Source organism: Aotus nancymaae, unplaced genomic scaffold, assembly GCF_030222135.1.
Source record: "Aotus nancymaae isolate 86718 unplaced genomic scaffold, 86718_ANA_hifiasm-v0.15.2.pri h1tg000014l, whole genome shotgun sequence".
Classification (NCBI taxonomy): Eukaryota; Metazoa; Chordata; class Mammalia; order Primates; family Aotidae; genus Aotus; species Aotus nancymaae.
Genome location: NW_026988425.1, coordinates 53620006 through 53645731, shown reverse-complemented (window position 1 = coordinate 53645731; position 25726 = coordinate 53620006). Strand labels below are relative to the sequence as shown.

Below are 25726 nucleotides of genomic sequence, written 5' to 3'. Positions count from 1 at the left end.
TTCACCATGTTGACCAGGATGATCTCCATCTCTTGACATAGTGATCCACCCGCCTTGGCCTCCCAAAGTGCTGGGATTATAGGTGTGAGCCATTGCGCCCGGCCCCACTTCTTTAAAATTCTTCACTTTCCACTCCTTTTTGCTTTCTCTTTTTAGGTGACTATTATTGAGTTATTTACATTAATGCTGAGGTATTTGGATTCAGAGAAAAATAGGCAAGTAAAGGAAAACGAAAAATAGTTTCAAATTCTGAGATGCAAAGAAGAACCCAAGAATACTAAACAACCAGTTTTTTTACTAGCCATAGGTCGGATTTTCCTTTTTTTAAAAAAAAGAAAAACCCCTCATCCTTTTCTCTCCTCTTTCAATCATATCCTACAAATGTTAATGCTCATTAATACTCTGTCTAGCTATAACATCATCCACATTTTTTACAATAGCTCAAAAATATCTTCAAGCCATAACTTAGCTGCTGCAACTGCTTATCACGTGATGGATTATTAGATGACTTTCCAGTTGTTTGAGAAGTCCCAGCCTATAAACATACAATATATTGCAACTGGGGATTAGTTGTGTAAAGTTCATGCACATATATCTTTATATAAATGATGTCAAAGATAGATCATCTAGAGTCTATATAATCAGGCTATTGGCTGGAAACGTAAATAGGCTAAAAACATAATAAAAAGCATTCCGGGTTTCTAATTCAACTTCTGGAGTGTTAACATTTTGTGTGACCTTGTGAAAGCTCTTTGAGTTTTTACCACTGTCGAAAACTATTGCAGCAGATATTTACCCACTTCATGTTAAGAAGTAGGCTATTAAAGAAAATCTCATAGCACATTGGTAATAACAATTTATTAGAGACCAGCCTGAACAACATAGTGAGACCCTGTCTCTATAATTTTTTTTAAGGTAGCTGGGCATGTTGGCTTATACCTGTGGTCCCAGCTACTCAGGGAGGCTAAGGTAGGAGGATCTCTTGAATCTAGAAGGTTGAGGCTACAGTGACCCATGATCATGCCACTGCACTCCAGCCTGGGCAACAGAGCAAGACTCTGTCTCAAAAAACTAAAATAAAAGAAGAAGAATGTATTAGAATGTTGACAATGACATGCCAAAATCTCTTGTATAAATATCGTATACTTCATGGAAGAGATCAACACTGTTGAGCACTCCTCTGCATGCCATATGTTTTCACATACGTTACATCCTTTAATGGCAATATAACTTTCTGAGAATTTCTTATCCAAATCCCTGTTTGCAGATGAGGAAGGTAATGCTCACAGAGATTAGATAACTTGCTGAAGTTCACATACATATTGCTAGGGAAGATGACCCACTCCAAACCAGGTCTGGCCTGATTTTAGAGCCCAGTATCTTTTTAATCCACCATATTGTTCTTGTGGCAGATGACTTAACATTCTTATTTATGGATCTTCTGGAAAATTAGATTAGCAGTAGACCAGAGAAAATAAACAGATTCATCCTGTTATTTAGCGAGTTGGCTAATATGTAGGATGCCTACTGAATGTGAATGGACTTTCCTTGAGAAACTCTTCCTTTAATATTAGAACAATGACCTCTACTTACACTGTGTCAGTAGCTCTTTCTGTGTTTTCTCAGAATGAGAAATTTTACAAGGAATTTGTGGTGAACTCTGTTTCCAAGGTCACTGTGGCCTATAGGGTCAATAAAAAGTGCCTCTCTGAACAATATGTTAGGAAAGGTGACACACTTTGGACAGATGAAGTAGAAATGTAAACTGTAGTGGTTGGTGAATGGACAGAGCCTCTGTCCAAAGCAAAAAGTCATTCTTTCCTCTGGGTGCACACTTGGTGTGTGCAGCGTAGGTGAATTCCACTACATTCACCATCTCTGTGGGGCATTGTTGAGCCCTGTTCAAACTGCACATCCCCGGCCCTGCTTTGATGTGGGCTCCAGCTTTACTTTCTGACAAATGGTTTTGAGAGCGCTTTGCCAACAGTAAAAGATCATCCACATTTTAGGTTTTGCTGCCATGATTATTACTTTCTTCAAAATGTTCAACTAATTGTAGGTCTTTAAACTTTATTTTATGCACAAGTAAAGTATATTAACATTATCTGAAATCAGATATTAAATGCCAGTCAAAGAAGCATTTTAACCATAAAATAGCCCAATATCTGAGTGTCTAAAAAAAGTCTTGCTTAGTGAATTATATTGGAATAGGTGGAAAACACTGATTTATTTATTCATATGGGATGCCCAGATGAATATGATAAGAATCCTGCCTTGGAGATACTAAAAAACTAGTAAGGAAAACAGGCACAGAAACAAATAATTGTAAGTATAAGTATAGTAGGGAGCATATTAATATAGATATATACAAGATGATACAGAAGTCAGGAGGAGGAGCAACTTAACTGACTTGATCCAACTACCTTAAGTTTCAAAGTGAACTTATATTTGATGGATTTGGGAATTAGTAGTTATTGATAATACTTCAGAGAGTGGTTTAAGAGAGTGTCTGGGGGTAAGTTATATTTCACGGGTAATAAAAGTGTAAACTACTTCTTTCAAAATTTTACATAAGAAGGAGAAGGAGGAGAAGAGGAGGACAAGAGAAGGAGAGGAGAAAAACACAGTAGCTAGTGAAGAACACCAAGTACTTTTAAGAGTAGGAACCATGTCACTAAGGAAGTATTCTGATACTTTTTTAGAAGTATGAAGTATGTCCTTGTGGAGGACATGACAGCCTTTGAGATAGGAGGGAGGAAAAGGAAGAAGAATGCAGATAATGTGGAGATTAGGTAGGTGGAAAGAGAGCCTGAGGGAGTTTTTGTTTTATGTCCTGTGTTTTCTGTGGGAAGTATTAAATGGAATTCAAGATCACATCTCAGAAAGAAGACCACGGAGGAGCAGGTGGAGGAGCTTAGTAAGGTGATGGAACAGCTACTAGGGGGAATTGGAAAGGTTACTGAAGAGAGAGTACAAGAGTGTCAAACAAGTTGGAAAAAGGTCAGTGATGTTGAATGAATATATCCAGTCAATAAAGATGTTTTACTCGACTTCAGAAATTATTTACACAAAGTATTATGTCAGGGAAAGGAGTAGAGATGTGACAGAAATGTTACATTTCTTAATTATTAAATTTGAAACTGTTTTGTGATGAGAGTTTCTCCTGTGGATTGTTTCTTGGTATTCCAAAGAATTCGGAGTGGATCTTAATTGTTGTTGTTTTATTTGGTAGTGGTGGAGACTGCTTTATGAACATATTAATTAGATTGCAGCTCCATTTTCATGACCTGATTTTGAAAATGTGAGGTTTCCTATGCTGCCTTGAAATAACTCTTGGGTGACAAACAGAAGCTTTAAGATGTTTGCTTTGAATCTTATCTTCAAATGAATAAAAATCACAGTGGGAAGAAAAGGCAAAGTGATTCAGCTTTGCTCTCTTTTTAATAAGAACCTTTCTGTGGTTTATGTTAGAATGTCACAAATCCATATATATGTAACCTGCTTTTACAAAAATTTCTTCAAAACCCCTGTGAAGTTTACTTGAAAGTGCCACCAGTCTCTGAGAAATATACTAGAAATGACAAAACATGATATGATTTTAACCAGAACTGGTATAACCCAGTTTAAATATTTATACATTTAAATGCTCTTTTATTTCTCCATGATAAATAGGAGAAAATGACAAATACAATATGTAAGTTAAGGGATATTATTAAATAGCCTTATGATTTTCTAGGTCATGAGAATAAACCCTGGAGGATACTGTGACTTTAGCCGATATTATGAGTTCCTTTCATCTCTTCTAATCATCTCAGCAGAGCTTCCTCTGTTCCACTATTGTCAGCATTCAGTGCTCACCACTACTTTATACAGAGTTTTCTTTGTAGAATTTTTGCTGTGGCTCTAAAACTCTAAATAAGGTTCTAAGAAGTCCTAGTCACTTGTCAGGGAACTTCACTCTTCCTCTCCCTTGAGTTTCCATGTTTTTCTTTTCTAAATATGAAAATTGAAGGTTGACTAACTGATCACTAAGGTTCTATAAAAATATGTGATCTTATATCTTACCTAGTTAATTTACTCATTTCTGTCTTATTCAGGCATACTTGTTCTTCCATTAAAGGTAACACAGAGAAACCACACATAAATCCACAAACGACTCCAGACTGAGCTCTGATGCTTTTTTCAAGTATTTGGCCTCTGCTAGAGAAAATCCTTAGCCTCTCTGCCTTGGGTATTTTGCTTAATTCCTTCTCCACAAAACGTAACTTTAAATGGCAGCCTTTTTCGTGGGGAAGGCAGCAACTATATGCTCATTAAGGCTGATATCCACAGTATTTGAGAAAACATATTCCAAATGCAATTTACGCATTTCTCATATCTATGCAACTCTTCTCTTGATTAAAAATTTCAGGCCCTTCCTTTTTTATATATCCTCCACTTAGTTTAAGGAAATAACACAGTATGAAGTTCTCATTCTCAGGACCTTGTCATTGGGTTGCTCAGTAAGTTTAAAACAAATAATTGGCATAATGAAGGAGAGTCCCTTGATGTTCTAGAGAAGAAAGGCAAGCTAGCAAGCTGACAGTGGGCAAATTGAGAAAACCGCAGTGGTATTGAGATCAGTGAAAGAGACCTCTTACAAGTACTAAAGTAAGGCGTTGGAGTCTTAAACCTTTGGATGTGTAAATTAAAAAAAAATATTTGTGGGAATAGTCCTATTTTTTAGAAAATAATCCAAGCCAGATTTGATTTTTGAAAGAGATTGAATGCTAAGTTGCCTCAGGATGTCACCATTTAAAAGGGTGACCACATTCTGTGAGGTCTTCACTGCACACAGCCTTTTGCTTCAAAGAGCTTTCTGAGACCAGGCTAGCCTTTGAGACCAGGTAGTGACGTTATAATCTGTTCTATTCACTGCAGTAGCCACCTTGACTACTTTTTTCTACTTTATACCACAATACTCAGCACAGTCTTGCACTTAATAGGTACTTTTAAAACTTTTTCTTAATAAATGATTAAGTGTATGGAAAAGGATGATAAATAGAAATTATATGGTCAGGGGAAATTTTAAATCTACTTTTATATTTTTCAAGTAAGGTTATTGTGCTGTGTTTTGAGATAAGGTAGGGGGCTTATGCTATAAAGATGGTAAAGATACTATCACATTTGAAAGAGTATTAATTCTAGGTATAGACTAACCTTTTTATAGATATTATTTTACTTAATCCTCCCCCAAATCTGTGGAAAGGGCTTGTTATCTATTTACTAAGGGTGCAACCTTGGGCCAGTTATCTTACCTCTCTGTGATTTGTAACATAGGGACAATAAATAGTTCTCACTTCATAGGGTTGCTGTGAAGATTAAATGAGAAAACCAGTGAAGTGCTTAGAGCACCTGTCACTCAGTAAGTAACCAGTAAACATTGTTATGGTACAGATGAGGCAACTAGCTGTGAATGGTTATCCAGGTTGCCTAGGGTAATCAGTGCCAGTTCCAACCTAGATCTTACCCATTAGCTATAAGTTGCTTGGAGGTCTAAACAGCCTCTTCTATATCACATTCTTGTTCAATAAATACAAAGACAATACCTGGAGTTAAGTTTAAATTATGGGGAATAATTCATTCTTCCTCATCTCTCAAGCCTCAGCAAGAATTGCCTGCTGGGCCCTCCCGTGTTGAGTCAGTGCCTACTTTATGCAGGTTGGATTTTCTCTTTATGACTGTCTTATTCAGGCCCTGCTTCATTAGATTCTCAGTTCTTAGCACAATGTCTGACACATAGTAGGTGCTCAATAAAATGTTTTAGAGTAAACATTACTTTTTTAGAATTGTGTCCCTGGAATTTGTGGCTTTCAATATTAACTTCAGGTTTTCAGGCGATAGCCCATGTTTTGGGGGAATAGGTAAAATTTCTATAAAAATTGTCATCTTGAGCATAAATAATTCCCACACATTGACTGGATTTGCAGAAGCAGCCATCCTGCTGAAGTGTGTGTATCTGCAAAATCTAAATGCTATTGCTACACATCACCTTATCTAAGACACTATTTCTTCAAAACTAATAAGCGGCTCATTTGCTTTCATATAGGAATCTTTCTTTCCTTGAAGATGTGTATGTTTTATCTTGCTGGCGAGACAAAAGTCTGCAAATTATCTCCACAGCTGGTTCTGATGCTTGATTATGCCCCTTTCTGCATCTATAACATTGATGTTTCATTTTAATTACTTTTCATCACAGTACATGATTTGGTCTTCAGACATAGACCAGCCTCTACATGTGGCTCTTCATTCTTTTTATATATCCTTCACTGTCAAACTAAGCTCTAAAAATCATCTCTGTAGTATCTCTTCACTTGCCGAGAAAATGTACTGGCTTTGCATTGTATACAATACAGTATAATGCTCTGCCTCATCTGGCCTTCTCCTTTCTAGTCTCATTGTAGAAATGCTAATTTTTATTATTATCAGTATTAATTAATTTCTCTCATTATTCTAGTATACATATCCTATATTTGAGTTTTTAAATATATCAATTCTTTAGAATAATGGTTACAATCACACACACATATATATATGAGGTTTTATTCTTGGTTTATTATGAAAGAGTATCAATAACTAAAGTATCAATAACTATAAGTATTATATCCTTATATATGTTTTGGTCAAAGAACATCCTGAAAAATTAACCTCAGTGTTTTAAAAAGCCATAGTTCCCAATGTGGTGGAGATGGTGAGGATTGCAGAAGACATCTTTAGGGAAGGCAGTTGTATTATTTATCAGAAATAACTGCAAGAGTTCGTTGGGGGAAAAAAATCAGCCCTCATTCTCTCATCCTAGCAACAAGGAGTATGAAAACCTGGAGGTTGAAGAGTGAGTAGGAAGAGAAGGTGGCATGTGTAATTTGATAAAGCACTTGACGGGTCTCATGCCAGTTTCTTAGCCAGTAGTACAATGCAAGGGAGAGAGCCCATGCTTCAAAGCCACATTGAACTAAGTTTAAATTAACTCTGATGCTGACTGGTTAACTTTGAGCAAATTACCTTTCATGAGCATCACTTTCCTCATTTATAAGAGAAAAATACTATAGTTCCAATCACCCAGATTTACTGTAAGGATTTGATGAGATAATACACTATTTAATTTGTTATTTTTAAACCCTGCCTTGTCCCAGGCAGCATTTAAGCAGCCAACAAAGTTATATATGCATAACTTATAGTGAGAATGTTGAGGAAGGGCAAAGAGAGATAAGGTGTGATGTTCCTACTCACATATGTATGTAGTAGGTGAAAAAAAATTATATTACCTTCACAAAATGGCACCAGAATTCTCATGGGGAAGGAAGAGAAATGTCTTTGCTAGAAGAGATATTTTGTTTGCTTTTTGTTTTTGTTTGTTTGTTTTGAGACTGAGTCTCGCTCTTTTGCCCAGGCTGGAGTGCAGTGGCGTGATCTCAGCCCACTGCAACCTCTGCCTCCTGGTTTCAAGCGATTCTCCTGCCACAGCCTCCCGAGTTGCTGAGACTACAGGTGTGAGCTGCCACACCCAGCTAATTTTTGTATTTTTAGTAGAGATGGGGTTTCACCATGTTGACCAGACTGGTCTTGAACTCCCGACCTCAAGTGATCTACTTGCCTCGGCCTCCCAAAGTGCTGGGATTACAGGAGTGAGCCACCATGCCCAGCCTAGAAGAGCTATTTTGAACATGCCCTTGGGATAGGAAGAAAGTCCCTTGAGGATTTGACTGTAGGTAGGTGCTCAAGTGCTCTGAGGGTGAAACTTCTCTGCATAACAGAAAGAGAATTTAGTGCTAAGGAGCCAATGAGAATGATGGAGATGAGGCAGAGAAATTAGAAGAGAGGAGAGGAAGAGGAGAAGCAACCCTGGGAAGGCTGAGAACTGTGAGTACACTCCATAAACAGATCCTCCCCAGTAGTGGCAGAGGTGGTGGGGGTATTGAGATGTACAGGGAGTTGCTAGGGGTGGGAGGACCAATAACATGTGTATGTCTTACTTCAGGCCTCAGGAATACCTGGAGTAAGTGATTTTGATGGTGGTGTTGCCATGTGAACCAAAATGAGCTGTATTGTGTTGGCAAAACAGGTCAATGAGCCCAGCCTTTAGGAAGTTATGAGAAATTTAGAGGTGAGTTTTGGGACTCTTACTGGTCATGAATTAGGAAGTTGAAATCAATTTTGTTTAGATCTCAAGGGAGGCAGAGAACCTTCCATCTTTCAAGAGTTAAGCAGACCATGAAGTCTAAGGGCATGCAAGGTGGAATGTAAAGTTCTCACTAAGCTTCCTAGGCTCCAGGGTAAATCAGGAAGCTTAAACACAAATCCCAGTGTCCATTAGATAAACAACTTGATGGCCCAGGGAAGAACACTGCTTATGACACTAAGATCAAAAGGAAATTTGCCCTAAGGTGTGCATAAAGAGGAATGATATACATATATAAATCATGGTAACTGTTTAACTTAGTGTGTTTGATATATTTTAGTTCCTCTCTTGTCCCTTTTTTCCCACACAGGTTTCTGTGAAGATTGTAGTATATTTGAAAGTTCTTTGAAAATTATAAGTACTATTGTTAGTTTATAATTAAAAGAAAGACCAGGGACCAGATTTCATTAAAATCTGATTAAATATTATTAAAGATAGTATAATAGAATAGATAGTATAAGAAAAGGATAATCCAAGTAAAAAATATGTTTCTTATTTAAAAAATGGTATGTCTTGCCAAATTTTGAAGTTAAAAGCACAGCATTCTCACTTCTTTAACCAGACTTATAGCCCATTATAGTACTAGGTTTTAGAATCCTGAGTCCTTTGCCATTTGTAATGGCAACCTCTTAAAGGGTGATACAGCCTTTTGTGACACTTAAGGAGACTTGAATCTTTGAGGCAAATGTTGAGTCTATACATGAACATTTGTTGTGTAAGAGTAGAAGTGGAAGTCAAAATTCTGAGCAAGGTTGCTCTCAATGAGATTTGTGAACTCACAAGATTGTTTCCATAGGCTTGAAATGTTTCAAGCGCAAATTCAATTCATAAGGAAAATGAGAATCATGAAAATGATTATGAAATTGCAAACAGTCTGGAAAGAGGATGTAGACGAATGCCAAAGCTTCTGAAGATTATGAAATGTTTACATTTATGGGACCAGGTGAAATAAGTTGTTCTTTCAGAAATGTGTGACATGGCTGTTACATATTATCCCCCTAAAACAATCTCTTTGATAATAAAACAACAAAAACAAAAACACATAAAAAGCAATGACAAAAACAGTTAAATAAAAAAGAATCACAGTTCTTGAATACAGGATATAAAGGCTCAGGGCATTTTTTCTTTGTCTTATTATCTATTTTCCCCAGCTAGGTAAATTGGTTGTTTTATGCTGGCACTAAGAGTTTCATACCACTACTAGAATAGTCAAGTATTTAACCTGGCCATGAATAAAAGATGTTGGATTGACAGATGAGTCTATCTGTATCAAACAGCTTTACCTTAAGAAAATCCAAAACTTTGAAAGCAGTAACACATCAAAAGACTATTGAAGATTACGGCCACCTTCCCCCACCTCTCCTCGCAATCTGTTTTTGTTCAGGTTTGTTATGAGCAGCTCCTTTGGGTAAGTGGAGTTGTGTGCTTTCTCCACTCCTTCTGTATCCTTGGCTTCTTCAGAGTGTCAGTCAAGACAAGCAAAAGATACAAGAAAAAAAGTTTCATTTCCAGGGAAATGGTCTTTCAGTACCTGAGCCTTCACACCAATTCAACATTGCTAAATGCTCCAATACCGCTGAGTACAGTATTTAAGAAGTATCCAGTACATCAGCCTTGCATCTGTTGTTCTTAAATTGAGATCCCTAATGCCTATTGCAAATGTGCTTTACATCAACCAAATGATGTATTTAAAAATCTCTGTGTCTAGCATGAAAAAGAATCTCTTTCATTCTCATCTTACCTTAAAAAAATTTTATAGCAATATACATCAGGGAGGAGTAAATTTTTATTTCATGTATTACACCTGTTATGGTACACATGAAGACTGGAAATGAGTAGTTATATGTTGGGCATGTGTATGAATTAGTCTGTAAAATACACAGCGTTTTTTTCTCTTATAAGTTACTAAATATTAACTATTTTAATGTATTTCTTTTTCTTTGCTAATTTATTCAAATGTAATCCTGACTAATCCATTATTTTGTTAGCATGTCTACTTGATTAATGTATTTTTCCACTCCTCTAATTCTGATCCACAAATTTTAGCTGTTCATTGTATTACTTAATCTAAGTCCACTGAAGATTAACATTATTCATGTGTCTCCATTAAAGACAACAATAATATCACTGAGTTAGCTTAGTTCGGATAGAAATTTGGCTAGCATTCATTACTTGATTTTCTTGGATTTTTGTAATTTTTTTTCATATTTGTCAACATTGTATACGTCTCAAAGCATTGTGTTTAAATATCTATTTCTTGGTCAGTAGAACTGATAGAGCTGAATTACATGGATCAGTAACAGGATTTTAAGAGGATTTCAAGGAAATCTCTTATCTACATTAAGTCATTTTGTTCTAACACAGTTTGCACATACAAATGAAAATTTTATATTATTTTACATATTTTCCAACGAAAATTAGAAAACTATATTCTTTGGCACCTGGATGTGTCCTTGAATTATTAATTTGTTAATTTTTTATTATATTCTTATTTATTAGATAAGCAGTAATATTTCTCATGAGAATACATGTATTAATACTTTCAGATGTCCAGAAAGTATCAGGAGATTAAATATTGAGATTAAAAAATACTCTCTTCCCACCATTACATTCAGTTCTGATTTTACAGCTGTGTAGCTAGAACAAAGATTGTGTGGTTTTTTTTCTTTAAAAGAGTAAGACAAGGCTAGAGGGTGTGCCATTCTAAGGGTACCACTGGCTGTGTCATCACAGGAGGGCCCTGATACATGAATACTCGGTCTCCAGGAAGCAAAGTATGATATTCACAACCACATAATAACGTGCTAACCTCATTCACAGTAATCACAGATAATGTAGTATTTGTAGCTGCCATACAGTTTTGAAGGTAAAATATGGAACCTATTTTGGAAATTTCACATAACATCTTGAGCTGTATTAATAGAACTAGAATAACTCAAAATAAAGAGGTAATGAGTGCACTTGACCCTGCATCATTCAGACCTCAGCTGGAATATTGTGCTTCCTTTTGGACTGCAGACAAACTGAAGAGGACTCAGGAGAGTGACAAGGCAGGAAGCAAGCTCATGTCTTGTCACATATAAAGTGGTTGAAGGACTGTGATTGTTAGAGAAAATGATGCGGTAATTGAAGGATGGATACTGGGAAGAGGCTAGTTCTTTGAGGCTGCTAATCTGAAATATAACAAGTGGATGCACCTGCAGTAAAAGAGATTAAGCCCCATAATGAGTCTGGATGTTCTAATGGTCAGAGCAGGCATTTCATGTGACATGGCTTGCGTTGGTCCAGATGGGGAAGTAAGGATGGATAAACATGCATTGTTTGCCAGGATAAAAAATCAGAAGTAAATGATACCATCAATTTGCTGAAATTTTTCTCTTGTTTTGTTTGGTGTAAAACTTTACATGTCATCCTATTTGCCCAAGGTATTCTTAATCCCTTTCTTTGTCTTCTTGAAAGATGCAACCATACAGAAAATGCATACCTCCTGTAAATTGTTTCCTGTCTTTTAGTAAACCTTTGCTTAAATGAGTCATATGTTTAGCAACTTTAACATTTTAACTTGGCTTTAATTGATGATATAAAGCATGATTTATGATTTTGTAAAGAAATGTAGAGATAGAAAATGGATATAGAGGTTAGCATATGAAGAATAGTTTATATTTTGTGTTAGAAAATTAAATATTGGCTTAAATCAGTAAGATTCGGCCTTACTATTTGATTGTACCAGTTTAATTTAAATTTCTAGACTTGCAGGGCTTTGTAAAAATAAACTTTATTTTAAAACCATTTTGGATTTGCAGAAAAATGGCAAAGACAGTGCAGGTAGTTTCCATATACCCCTCACCTACTTCGTTTTATTGAAGTCCTATATGAGTATGATACTTTTGTTACAATGAATGAACCAATATTGGTACATTATTATTACTTAAAGTCCATACTCATTCATATATCCTTAGTTTTACCTAATGTCCTTTATTTTCTATTCCAGGGACTCACCCAGGATACCACATTGCATTTAGTTCTGGTGTTTTATTTCTCTTTGCCACAGAATATTCTCAGATTTTCCTTGTTTTTGATGACCTTGGCAGTTTTGAGGAGTACTGATTAGGTATTTTGTAGAATGTATCTCAGTTGGAATTTTCAGATTTTTTTTGTGATTAGATTGCAGTTATATGTTTTGAGGAGAGAGACTGCAAAGAGTAAAGTGCCATTTTCCATCACGCTCTCAACTTTACTAAAGATGTTAACCTTGATCACCTGACTGAGGTGGTTTTAGTCAGGTTTTTCCACTATAAATGTATTATTTTGCCTTATTTTTATTATTTTCATACTTACTCTTTGGAAGGAAGTCCTGATAAACAACCCACACTTAAGAGGGAGTTATCCTCCATCTCCTTGAAAGCAGAGAATCTACATAAAATATTTGCAATTCTTCTCCACGTAAGATTTGCTTATTCACCCTTATTTAATAATTTATTTCGCATTTATGTGTATCAGTATGGACTCATGGATATTTATTTTATGCTTAGGTTATAATCCACTACTGCTCTGCTTATTGTGCTGTGGAATTTGGCCATTGGATGCTACTGCTTGTGTCCCTTTACACATCCCTAAATTTGTGGTGGTTTTGTTTTCTGTTTTTGTTTGTTTTGTTTTGATGCACTTTCATGTTTTCTAGCATTACACAATGCTCGGGGCTTATCAACAACATAGCTCCTTCCTTATCATAGATTCAGCCATTTCTCCAAGGAGCACTGGTTCCTTTGATTGGAAAATGATGTTAAAAACAAAGATTTGAGCACTATGTGCGTTCATTGCTTTTGGGTTGTCGTTTCCTTTAGGCCATCTTGGCTGACAGAGCAACAACATATATTTGTATCTTCCGACCTGTGTATGTACACGTATCTAACCATCAGGAAGCATAGATATGTGATAGATAAGCATTAGTTCATACTGATATTTTCAACTCTAACACAGTATCACATGGGTCATTCTAAGGTTTTCCTCTTATCTGTAACCTTCCACTCCAACATTGAGAAACTACCGTTCATCATTTGCTTACCTAATTGCTCAATTTCAGTGAAGCTGTTCCATTTATCCCTACTGAAATTGAAATACATATATATAAGCTACATTTTTCTCAAAGCGTTAGAAAAATTAGTTTTTTCTCCAAAATGTTTTTTCACCCTGCAGATTCTTAAGATTTTAAAATGTATTTCTGTCCCAAATATTTTTCTGTTCATAAAATTGATATATTCTACTTTATATTGTTTGCAGTTAACTTGGGACATGGATAATGGAAATTCTCAGATAATTCCACAATTTTAAGTTTATCTATTGCTTTCATCTTTTCTAATCAGCATACTCCCCATATGAAAACTGTATCTGTGGTAAGAAAATTGACTAATTTGACTTTTACTTTCTTTATCTATAAATCCTGAGCATCTGTCCAGGGCCCTCCTTGCCCAATTGCTATGCTTTCTAGACAGATACCAGAGAACTACATGTTGACTGTATTCTGCTGGTAGTTTAAGGAGAAGAGTGACTTGTAGTTTCCATCTTTAGCAACTGAACATTGGCCACATTCTGATTTACCAAGAGAGTCCTTGGAATCACAAAGGAAAGCAGGGATTTGGCTTCAGATATTAAAGCAACTCTTTTTGAGGCAGCTAGATGATTAGAAACACACTGAAGAATAGATTTTCAGTAATGAGCCATACTTTCAATGAATGTCCTAAGGCAAACAATCTTAAGATCTTGCATAAAATAGTTAATATGCCTCAAATTTGCATTTAATTCTTATATTAGGTTGAAAGCTCATATAGAAAACATGTAATGTAAAAATTGGAGAACTCAAGAACACAGTCATTTTCCATTGGGCTCTAACAAAAAATATACTACCCAACAGTGCCTTTGTTTGCAGTCTAATATTTTAGAAGGAAAAAAAAACCCACACACAAACATGTTTTTTCTTCTTTGTCCAGAAGGAAGAAATATAGTGTGAATATAGTATTTAGGGTAGGCAAAATGGCCAAAATAGATTACGTTGGCATTTTTTTAGCTGCAGCTTCCTGAACCTTGTACCACACCCCGAATTCATTTCCTCACATGGCCACATCTCATCCCCCGCCCATGGCCACACATTATTTGCATCCATCATTCATTTGTAGACATTGAGGGTAAAATGGTATGCAAAATCAGACATGCTTCTTGCCCATATGGAGTTTGTGATTAACTGGAGAAGACGTGCATTAATCAAATTATTTCTTTCTCTCTCTCTTTCTCTCTCTAAAACATACACACACATACACACACATACAGACACACAAAACTGTGAGTGAATCAGATACTATGGGAGAAAGACACACAGGGTTCAAAGAATCTGTGAGGGGTTGTTTGATCTGGTCGGGAAAATCAGGAATGTCTTCTCTGAGGATGGGTAGTTCAGGCTGTGATTTGAAGGATCAATAAGAATTAACCAGGAAAAGAAGGCAAGACAGAGAACCTTATGTGGTGAGTGAACAAATGTGTAATATAAAGGAAGCAGAAGAGCCAAGGTGGAGGCAAGCATAGAGATGGGAGATAAGGCTCTGGTGGCCATGTTAAAGATCCTTCCCTCTCCCTGACAGTGATGGACCATCATGACATTTCCAAGATCAGGAATGCACTCCCCATCTGTGTTTCTCTTAAAGTCAAAATATGGCCCACTGTTCAAAAGGAAAATTCAAATGTTACCCATTGAGCCTTCTAATGCTTTCATTTCCTAATCGATTTAGAAAAGATCACTCTGGCTAAGAGGGGGTATAGTTGTTTAATCCACCCACACATATGCATGTGTTTGTATTTATATATAACATTTTATTTTCACATGTCATTTTCCTAGTAGCATTAGCAAAAGCACTCCCGGTTTCCTTGGGTCTCTTTTTAAGTTTTGCTTCCCCTCTCCTCCTCTCTTCACTGTCCTCTGCTGTCTTGGTGTCTTCCTACTACTCATGCACTCCCCCTCCATTTGTCAATTCTCGGAAGAAGGGAGGTGTCTCAGAGGGTGGCGAAGGACAATGTGGCAGAGGACAGGAGGAAGAAAACGTAGGGAGGCACAGCTGCACTTCAGCATTCTGCAACTGTAATCATCCTGAGCATCTGTCCAGGGCCCTCCTTGCCCAATTGCTTTGCCATCTTTACTTGAAGCCAAGGAGCATCAGGTACTTTGCCTTTCCTCACTAGGCTTATGCCACAGCCTTTTCACCTCACCACCTGCACCTCCCAGTGATGCTTCAACTATTTCTCCTCTGGGCTCTGTGCAGTAACTATCTGGGTCTTTTTGTTTTGTTTTGTTTTGTTTTCTAGGCAGGGTCTTACTCTGTTACCCAGGCTGGAGTACAGTGGTGCAGTTATGGCTCACGGTAGCCTCAACCTCCTGAGCTCAAGCCGTCCTCCCACCTCAGCCTCTCAAGTAGATGGGACTACAAGCACACACCACCATGCCTGGCTCATTTTTAATTTTTTTTTGTAGATGTGAGGTTTTTAATTCTTTTTGTTTAGATATGGGATTTTGCCATGTTGCCCAAGCTGGTTTTGATCTCCTGGGCTCAAGCAATCCTCCTGATTCAGCCTCCCAAAATGTTGGGATTAAAGGCATTAGCCACTATGCCTGGCCCAGTCACTCTCTAAATAGTGTACAGGGCTTCAGTCTCACCACCTGCTCCATTCTCCTTCTCTTTTCTTACACAGGGACCTTCGTTTTTTTTTTTTTTTTTTATTACATTTTAGGTTCTGGGGTACATGTAAAGAACATGCAAGATTGTTGCATAGGTACACACATGGCAGTGTGATGTGCTGCCTTCCTCCCCATCACCTATATCTGGCATTTCTCCCCATTTTATCTCTCCCCAACTCCCCACCCCATGCTGTTCCTCCCCTGTTTCCCTGCAACACACCCCAGTGTGTGATGCTTCCCTCCCTGTGTCCATGTGTTCTCATTGTTCAACACCCACCTAAGAGTGAGAACATGAGGTGTTTCATTTTCTGTTCTTGTGTCAGTTTGCTGAGAATGATGGTTTCCAGTTCATCCACGTCCCTAAAAAGGACACGAGCTCATCGTTTTTGATGGCTACATAATATTCCGTGGTGTATATGTGCCACGTTTTCCCACAGGGACCTTTCTAAGAGCCAAGCTGAACCCATCTCCTTCGTACACATTCTTCCAGACTCTTTAGGACCTGATTTCACAACCTCATGTGCCACCCCCCAGCTACATTCTCCTGGTGGAAAGTGTTTTGCAACTCCTTAAAGATATCATTCTGCTTCATTCATCAACCTTTGTCCATGGTGTTCCTTCTGACCAGAGTGTGTCCCACCAACCCACCTCTTCCTTCAAGACTCATGGGAAGGCCTGTCTCTTCTTAGAAGCTTCTCACCCCACTCTTGTGCTGCATCTCGAGTCTCTGTGCCTCCCCTGCAGCCTGTGCATCACTTTTTCAAACACCGCTCCTCAAGTAGCCTTGTCCATGCTGTTTTCTTGCCTGGGCTCACAGAAATGGGAGTTTCCTGGGGGCCCCTTGTCATCACCACCTGCCTCACTGGATACGCTAACACTCAGCCTACCTGCCACCTACTTGGAACCTCACAGATATTTCTTCGATAAATTAATTTATGTTTTCTACTCTTCTGGTCAGTTCTTCCATGTTGTTGTGCTCTTTTGGTACTCAGAGCTCTAACTGGGGAGAGTGTCCTTCTGGCTAGACTATCTCATCATAGAGAATGGTTTTTCCCCATCCAGCTGTCTCTAACTTTTTTCTTCCTCTCATGTGTTTGGACAAAATGTTTCTTGACTGGAAAGAGCACATGGCAACTCTTCATGGCTTTGAGGCCCCTTAGTGACTGTTCAAGGGAGATTCTCTCTCACTTCCAAGTTCATGGCAGATTATTTACCTACCTGGTCAGCTTGAACTGAGCTCACTGAAGTTTTATTTCTGGCTTTTACAGATCACTTTGCATGCTATTCCTCTCATCTGAAGCCTTTCCATCTCTCCCCAGCTGGATAATAGTACAAGTATTAAATGTGTACCTTGGGCCAGGTATGCTAAAACCTGTTTATAACTAATTTTGCTTAATCTTCACAAAAAGCATTTTGAAATAGCATTTTTCTATCCCTGCAGATAGGAAAACTACAACACAAAGAATTAGGTAACTTACCCAAGCTCACATGACTTGTAAGTGGCAGAGCTGGGATTTGAACCCAAGCCCCTCTGAAGCTAAAGTCTGTAGTGTACGTCCTCCCTTCCTTCACATCACACTACCCCTGCTTGGTCACTGTCAATGCCAGAATCCACTTCTCGAGTTTGTCTTGCTTATTCCAACCTATTTTGCAATGAACCTCTTTCAACCCCTCTATACTTCTTGGCATTCACTTGACATCCATCATTTTCTATGTTCTCATGTTTGGTATTTTATCATGTATATGATGTGCATCTTGTTTTAGGATTGAGACCGGGAATTTCTGCTTTGCAATTTTCTCCCTGTGAGGGATGGTGAAACCTGGTGGTTAAAAGCATGGTTTATGGAGACAGGCTTCTTCGGTTTATGTTCTGGCTCTCCTCTGTGCTTGCTGTATCAGCTTGGGCTGCTGTCTTCACTTTTTTATGATTCCATTTCTACATCTGTACAACAAGGCAAATAATGCTACTTACTTCAGAATGTTGTTATGAAGATTGAGTGAATTAATGCCCATAACACGTACAACTGTGTCTGGTACATAATGACCACTCACTAAGGGTCACTTAGGATTCCTTCACAACCTGTAGGGGTCCTTTCCACCTGGCAATGCCCCTATGTCTCACCTGAATGACTGGTTAGGGATATCTTTCCATGGGCTACTGTGGCTGCAGGGAATTGCATTCTTATTTGAGAGTTATGTTAACTGTGTGGGCTTTTATTTGCTTCTCTCTTTCTATCAATGAGTCCCGCTGCTTCAACCCTGGGTATCTGAAATTTGAAACCTTTATCCACTCACATTTCTTTGAGGCTGAAATTCCTTTGGGGTCGCAGCTAATCACTTTATGTGGTAACCTTCTCTTCTGTCCTCAGGCCTGCTGAGATCATCTGCTCAGCAGCATGTCTGACACCTGTTGCCACCTCACCCAGCCACTTCCTTGGTGACCTAGCAATGCCCAGAGGGGCCCTGCCAGCTTGGAGCCCTGTGGCAATGCTGTTTGATTCAGCAAACTGATGGCTTTCCGACATCCTTTCTTCATTTTAGGAGCCAAATCACATGCACCTTAATGTTTATCAATAGCTAAGCAACACTGGAAGGAAGTGAGACACAGCCTCTGGGCTAATCACTATCTCTGATTTTACAGAATGGTTAAGCCAGGTGTAAAATATCTCACAATAACATGCCCTATTGTCCTGAGGACTTAACTCCACTGAGATATAGTTAGCATATGAGAAAGTGAGACATAGGGTTTCTTTCTAATACACAGAAAACAGAAAATAAGGTGCTTTTCTTGACTACCAATATCAGTTTCCTGTTAAGGTTGTGCTTTGTATAAAACAATCCTGTTTTTCTTAAAAACAAACTCTAAGGAATTTTTCTAAACCAGGACTCAACTAGGTAAATATACTGTACTTTAAAGTGAATGCATTTGAAATAATTGTGAGTGACAAAGAGAGAGAAAAACATAGATTTTGAAACTAGGTATTATTCAAATGATTTTTAACTCAGTGGTTTATTTGGAAATGAATTTCCATTCACAACATCTTCATTTGTCTTCTGATTTTCATGCAATTTGAAAGGGTTAGGTTCCTTGCCCATGGGAGATCATCCTGGTCAAATCTCAAAAGATTGGCTAAGGCATTCTGATTTTACAGGCAAATTTACGTCTTGCCGTTTGAGGAAGGATTTCCTTCATGGTTATCTTTTTGAAAAGAGCTTATTTGTAAAATATATAGACATAGTATATTCTTTCTGAGACCTAATCCATGTATAATTTTATATCAGATAAAAGATCTGATTTTATAAACATAAGAATAAGCAATTTCCCTTTTGTGATAGGAATATGAAATTCTTGCTGGTAGAGGATGTTTAAGAGCATGTCCAAAGAATAGCTAATCAATTAATTCTCTCATTTTGTAAGGAGACGCTTAGATGCATCTCTGGAAAAAAAAAACAAAACAGACTGGGCTTCCTCTGCATTCGCCCAACATTTCTAAACATTGATTGACATATGAGACAGAGACAAACTAGTGCCAGGAGGAAGGCAGTAAGTAGCCAGCAGTCACAAAGAACAAAGAATAAAATGCATACAAACATGTACAGTATTCACTTTTAGGAGTTAACCTATGTATTCTTTTCATTTCTTTCTTTTTTTCTTTTTTTTTTCTTTTTTGAGACAGAGTTTTTCTCTTGTCACTCAGGCTGGCAATACAATGGCATGATTTCGGCTCACTGCAACCTCTGCCTCCCAGGTTCAAGCGATTCTCCTGCCTCAGCTTCCTGAGTAGCTGGGATTACAGGCATGCACCACCACACCTGGCTAAGTTTTTTTGTAATTTTATTAGAAAAGGGGTTTTACCATGTTGGTCAGGCTGGTCTCGAGCCCCCGACCTCAGGTGATCCGCCTGCCTCGGTCTCCCAAAGTGCTTGGATTACAGGCATGAGCCACTGTGCCTGGCCTCTTTTAAAATATTTTAACACTAAGACCATATTACTGATGTACTACTTCTTTCTAAAAATAGAGTAAATATACAACCCCTTCTTTAAACTCTACATTTTTCAAATTTCTAAAAACAAAAACTAATTATAAGTAACTACATAAGCAAAATCCTATTAATTACCACTTCCAAAATCTGGAAGCAGTGATTTGATTTACCAAGACAAGAAACTTTAAAGAGGTGAACACTTTTAACAAGGAACATACTTAACGTGGTCTAATTGAACAAATTACAAATCAGAGGTAGTAGCTTGTTGATTATAAGAATATCTCCATTACTTGAATAAGTATATTAGTCATGATAGGCAAAATAATACTGCAGTAACGGACAACCCCACCGTGGATCTGAGAACCCTGCAGACCAGCAGTTTCCATGTGATTGCCAAAAGCAACACCTCCAAATAAACCACAGGTGTCAACTGTCACCATGCTAGAAGAAAGGGTTAGAGATTCAAGCAGTGACAATTAAATGCTTCGCCTAAAAAAGTGGATCATATTTCATTTTCCAAAGCAATGTAACTTTGTTAACCTCAAGGAGACAAGAAAGTACAATTTTCCTATGGGGTCAGAAGAAGAAAACTGGAAATTGGTGAACAGTTGAAATGTCTACCATAATTTTTAAGTGAGGGACTTAGTGTTACCTTACTTTGTCATGTTTTTAAATATCTTTTTGCTTGAAATCTTTCAAGGCTTTCAGATCCCTGAAGATAAAATACAAACTCTATAACAGGACCTTTTGGCCATCTGGAACGCAGCGCCTGCCTTTCACTAGCATCCTCTCTCTCCCTGTTTGCCATGTCCCATAAGACTCTTCTCCAGGAACAATGAACTTATTGTGGTCTGTTTCCTGCTGGCTTTTCCCTGTAGTTGCACAGTTTGCTTTATCTGCTGGGATTACCCTGCCCTATTTTCAATCTCTGTCCCTTTGGCAATTCTCCTCCAGGCCCTGGATCTGAGGACTGGACCATTGCTCTGGTCTCTCCTCTGAACTTCAGCCGAGCATCCTGTGAAAACTTTAACATAACTCTTACTAGGTTATAATCAGCTGTTTACCTGTCTTTCTTCCCCACTAAAGATGAAAAGTTGCAGAGAATAAGAACCAGATCTCACTTATATTCATGGTGCCAAAAGAGTAGCTAACCCAGAATTGGGGTTCAATATATGCGTGTTGAGTGAATGAATGAATAAATGAATGAATGGGTTTTTTTTTTCTGCTTTAATCTACCTGATTGTTCTTCAGGGCAGTATGTTTTTCTCACATCTCTTTACATGCTATAAGACATAAAATGGATAGTGCATGTAGTAGGCTCATAATTAGGGTTTTAGTATACTTAATTTACCTACAGTTTTATCACTAGGAGTAGATTTCTGATATCTATTACATTTAGGCTTTTTATGCCAGATTATGTTTAAAAACATGGAGTTACTCATAAACCACATCTGGGACTGATTTTCACGGATTGATTAAACTTTACATTTCTTCAGAGTATCCACTGCCAAGCCCTCTGGTGCCATATCCTAACCCAAATATTTAGGAAACATGGCAAAACAAGGCTGTCCTTGTGCTTTGGAAAGTCTTTCAAATGACATGCCATTCCTTTCACCTTGAATCTATTAAAGACTTAAAACTGTAGCAATCCACTGGACTATATGTCAAGAAATTGGTATTTTTAAAGGGTGGCATGTTTCTTCACTTATATGTAAATTATTTCCATGTGCTTTGAATAGAAAAATGGAAATTTTGTGAACATACTTAGCCCTTAAAGAACGCGACTGATCCTTGATGACGTCGTTCCAGACAACAACAAATAAACAAAAATTCTTTTTGAGTACTGTAAGACACTTCTCAAAATTTCCAATAGAATCCTAGGGAAACAATTTTTTTAATCTTTTCTAATCAGGAAGTCTTTAAAGTATATTTTATCAAAAAGTTCAGGATTGTGGAAACATACTCATGAGCTATTAGCTATAGTTGACTTTTGAGGTTATAGGTGAAAGGTTTTCACATCAGGAAGTTTCAAGTAGAACAACCAGCGTCATTCATACTCATATCTGTGGCTTATATCCAAGAGGGCCACTGGAGGCGGAGGGGCTTTGAAGTTAACGGTGTGAAAACTCTCCAAAACAAACATTTAATTTTTTTCTATTAGTTTCCTTAAACAAAAGACCATGTAATAAATGAATTATTTTAAAGAACACTGTAACGAATCACACATATCAGTGGGTCCCAAATTACTGGGAATAGTAACATGGCTCATGTGAATAAAGAATTACATTATTTTCAAGTTTTTGTATTTTAAACTATTATAGTAAGTAGCATAATTGGCATATATTTTAGGCTATTTTTTCAGTGAATCAATATTTTTGCTTTAAAGATATTAAACCATTTAATAATCTCATAAGGTGAAGGATGGACAGGTTCTGTGTTAGGAGTTTGACATGTGTTATTGCTAATAGACTCATTTAATAAATGAAATAAATGAGATTAAGCAGTTTCTTCATGACCACAGAGTACAGAGACATGATTTGATTTAGATATGAGTATTTCTGGCTCATGCTCTTTCTCTTTCCACCTATTGCCGTTAGTCAAGGCTGCATTTAGCTTTTTTTAAAGAAATGACTAGCTTACAATTCTGAAGTTCAATCACCCCCCACCACAACATACCTCATGTGGCTTAGAGCTATATAAAATCCATGTGCTTTTTAAAAAGTACTTCTAAAATTGGACATTCATATTATGTCTATGATGTTTTACATATAGTACGAGTGCAATGAATGTTAGTTTCTTTCCATTTTCCTGAATTCAGTCATTACCCTAGCATGACTGCCTCAGCAAAGAGGTGAGAGCTTCTTTTGACTATTCCACTGGAATTTTTCTTGCCAGAAGAAATTGAACGTGTGTGCCTGGTGTGTGAAAGAGTAGCCTGGAGTTACGGTATCAGATGCACATTTTTAACACCTTCAGTTTTCTCTCTAAAATATTTCTTCAATCCCTTTTTCTCTATTTGTTTTAACATAAAAATATGTTATTTTTCTTCAAATTGTTGGCATTGGCACCTCTTCTACGATTCTCAGTCATCTGCATGCTACCGCTTCAGAGGAATAGTCTTATATATAGAAAATACTTTTTTTTCCCAGCACATTTATATCCAAATGAGAGAATGATATGCTTTTCCCCAGTTATCTGCATGGCTCACTTCCTTCAAGGCTTCACCCAAAAACTACTTCAATGTAACATTTTCTGTCCATTAGACTGAGAACTGCAGTCTTAATCCCCAACCCCACTCCCAGACTCCCCTGCTAAAGTTTTCTCTATAGTCCTTGTCGTTTTCTAATATGTCTTCTAATTTATCTATTTGTTTGGTTTAATGTTCATATCCCTTCAACTGGAATATGAACTCCAATAAAAGTTTGTATTTGTTGTCTTGTTATATTCCCACAGCCTAGAATATCACTTAGTATATAGCAGATGCTCAGGAAAGATTTATAGGAAGAAAAAATGATATAATGCTTTGCAGCAAATCTAAATCTATAAACATTCCTTATTTAGTGGTATTGCTAAACCTTATGGTTCCTGTACAGCCAGTTGTAGGCCCTCTAGAGCCACCAATAATATTCCAATATTAAATGTACATAATTTATAATTATAGACAGGTGGGATTTTAATGTCTCTAGACCTTTCCATTCAGAAAAGCTGAATCCAGGTACTGCTGGTCTTTTCCCTTCCATAGGTTCTCATTTTCCCTCACGTAGTTACTGACTTTTCAGATGGTACTTTCTTCCCTTTAGGTGACTTTACTTGCAAATATCGGAATGCTGATTCATGTTTAGCATTGTGTGGTTTGAGTATTTGTTTTCTGTATTTCCACACTGCTATTTTAGCTCATTCTTTAAATAAAATGCCTTATTCTGTCACAATATCACCAACTTAAAGAAGGACATCACCTGCAATTGTTAGTGTAAACTGCTTGTATTAATTCAGAGGCTATACACTGGTAGACATAAACCTACTGACTATTTCTAAAGTATACTCTCCAAACTATCATTGTATGTTGATATTTGGCAAAGTGAAGAAAAAGAACTGGCCACAGTCTTTAACCCTGCCTAGTGTCTCTGGCTTTTAGACACACAGCCAGTGAGCAACGATGGCAGGGCCAGCATATAAAGATTCTAGATCTCAAAATGCTAACCTGGCCAGAAAATAATGCTCACTATGTAATATCACTGGAACAAGTTTCTATACCAATATAGGGGGTTGTGGAGGGTAATATACATCGCAAATTTATATAAAACCAGACCATGTGGTATTTCCAATAGTTGCTACAACATTGCTAAAAGTGATATAAATGGCCTTATGGATAAAAGTAGAAGTTTAATTTTGGAATAGTTCCTATTTTAAGACTAGATTTAGCAAAACTCCTTATGGCATGTGTTTACTCTTGGGGAACCTTGAGAGATAGTGAACAAGAAACGTTAGCTCAAAGACTTCTTGGCTGCAAAAAGTTTATTTGTTTCAGCATTCTACTCATTCCTGTTATTATTTGAAAAGCCTTATATAAAGGATTTTTAGGGATGGTATTTCATTAAGGTTGTATTTATTAGAAAACAAGTTTGAATAATTTAAAATTACAAAAGATAAGTCATTTTATGTGTTTGCCTTTTTCTCCCTGCCACCCTCCCTTTCTTCCTTTCTCCTTCTCTTCCTCCATTCCTTCCTTTCTTTATTCATGCCCTGCCTATTTAGAAAAGGATTTGCAGTAAGTTACAAAAAGTACAAAGTCAATAAATTTTTTTTTAAATTCAGAATGTTAAAAAGAGAAAATTGGATGAAGAGAAAGTGAATAATTCAATAGTAAGAGTCATTATGCTTTCTCTGAAGGAGCCCAGAAACCCATCTCATAGTTACATAGTGGCCAAAGTTAGCAGGAAAACAAAAGAAATGGATGCTGTGCTCTCATCTAGCTGAAGAGAAGAACACAGCATCCATTTCTCAGGAAACACAAAGTTTTTCTTGTACAGAACCCTGAAATATATTCTCTGGCGGGAGACTGTTTGGATAAAGAACAATGAGTGCTGTAATAGTCAGTGCCTTTACCCACTGCTTCACAGCAAAGCAGAATTCCCAAGGTAAGAATGTGACCAGGCACAAGTCTTAACCTCACTGCCTCACCGCTGTTCTCTCCACTATAATATTTCAATACAAAATGTATCTACCTCTTAGGGTTACTGTGCTAAATAAGTGAGAGTCACCTGGCACAGAAGACATCTAGTGTGTGCTAAAGAAATGTACAGAGAATAAGAGAGAATTTGAATAAAAAGTTGAAATCAGAACATTCAGAGGTTAGGAATTAATTCACAATTATGTAAGAGATACTCTATCTCAGATGTGCAGGCCACTAGTAGTGCAGTGTGACACTCACTGCCTCTCAAAAGAACTTAGCAGTCAGAAAAGTGAAGAAATAACATACTTTGTTCACATTATATTCTGTAGAAAGCTTATTTATTTATTTAAGGTGGAGTCTCGCTCGGTCTCCCAGGCCGATATGCACATATGGAGTGCAGTGGTGTGATCTCAGCTCACTGCAACCTCTACCTCCTGGATTCAAGCAGTTCTCTGCCTCAGCCTCCCAAGTAGCTGGAATTACAGGCGCCTGCCACCACGCCCAGCTAATTTTTGTATTTTTAGTAGAGACGGGGTTTCACCATCTTGGCCAGTCTGGTCTTGAACTCCCGACCTCATGATCCACCATCCTCGGCCTCCCAAAGTGCTGGGATTGCAGGCGTGAGCCACCAC

At 37.5% G+C, this 25726-nt stretch overlaps 1 protein-coding gene across 5 annotated transcripts in view; it reads left to right on the top strand.

Annotated features, from left to right (window-relative positions):
• Positions 1-25726, top strand: part of PDE4D (phosphodiesterase 4D) — a 1389427-nt gene that overhangs the window by 779641 nt on the left and 584060 nt on the right. The window contains exon 1 of one of the 5 annotated variants that reach the window (XM_064375993.1): positions 8928-9626. The exons of the other annotated variants lie outside the window; for them this stretch is intronic. Coding sequence (XP_064232063.1) covers positions 9610-9626 — 17 coding nt within the window. The 5' untranslated portion in view covers positions 8928-9609. Of the gene's footprint in view, positions 1-8927; positions 9627-25726 lie in introns of those variants that run through there. 5 annotated transcript variants of the gene reach the window in all.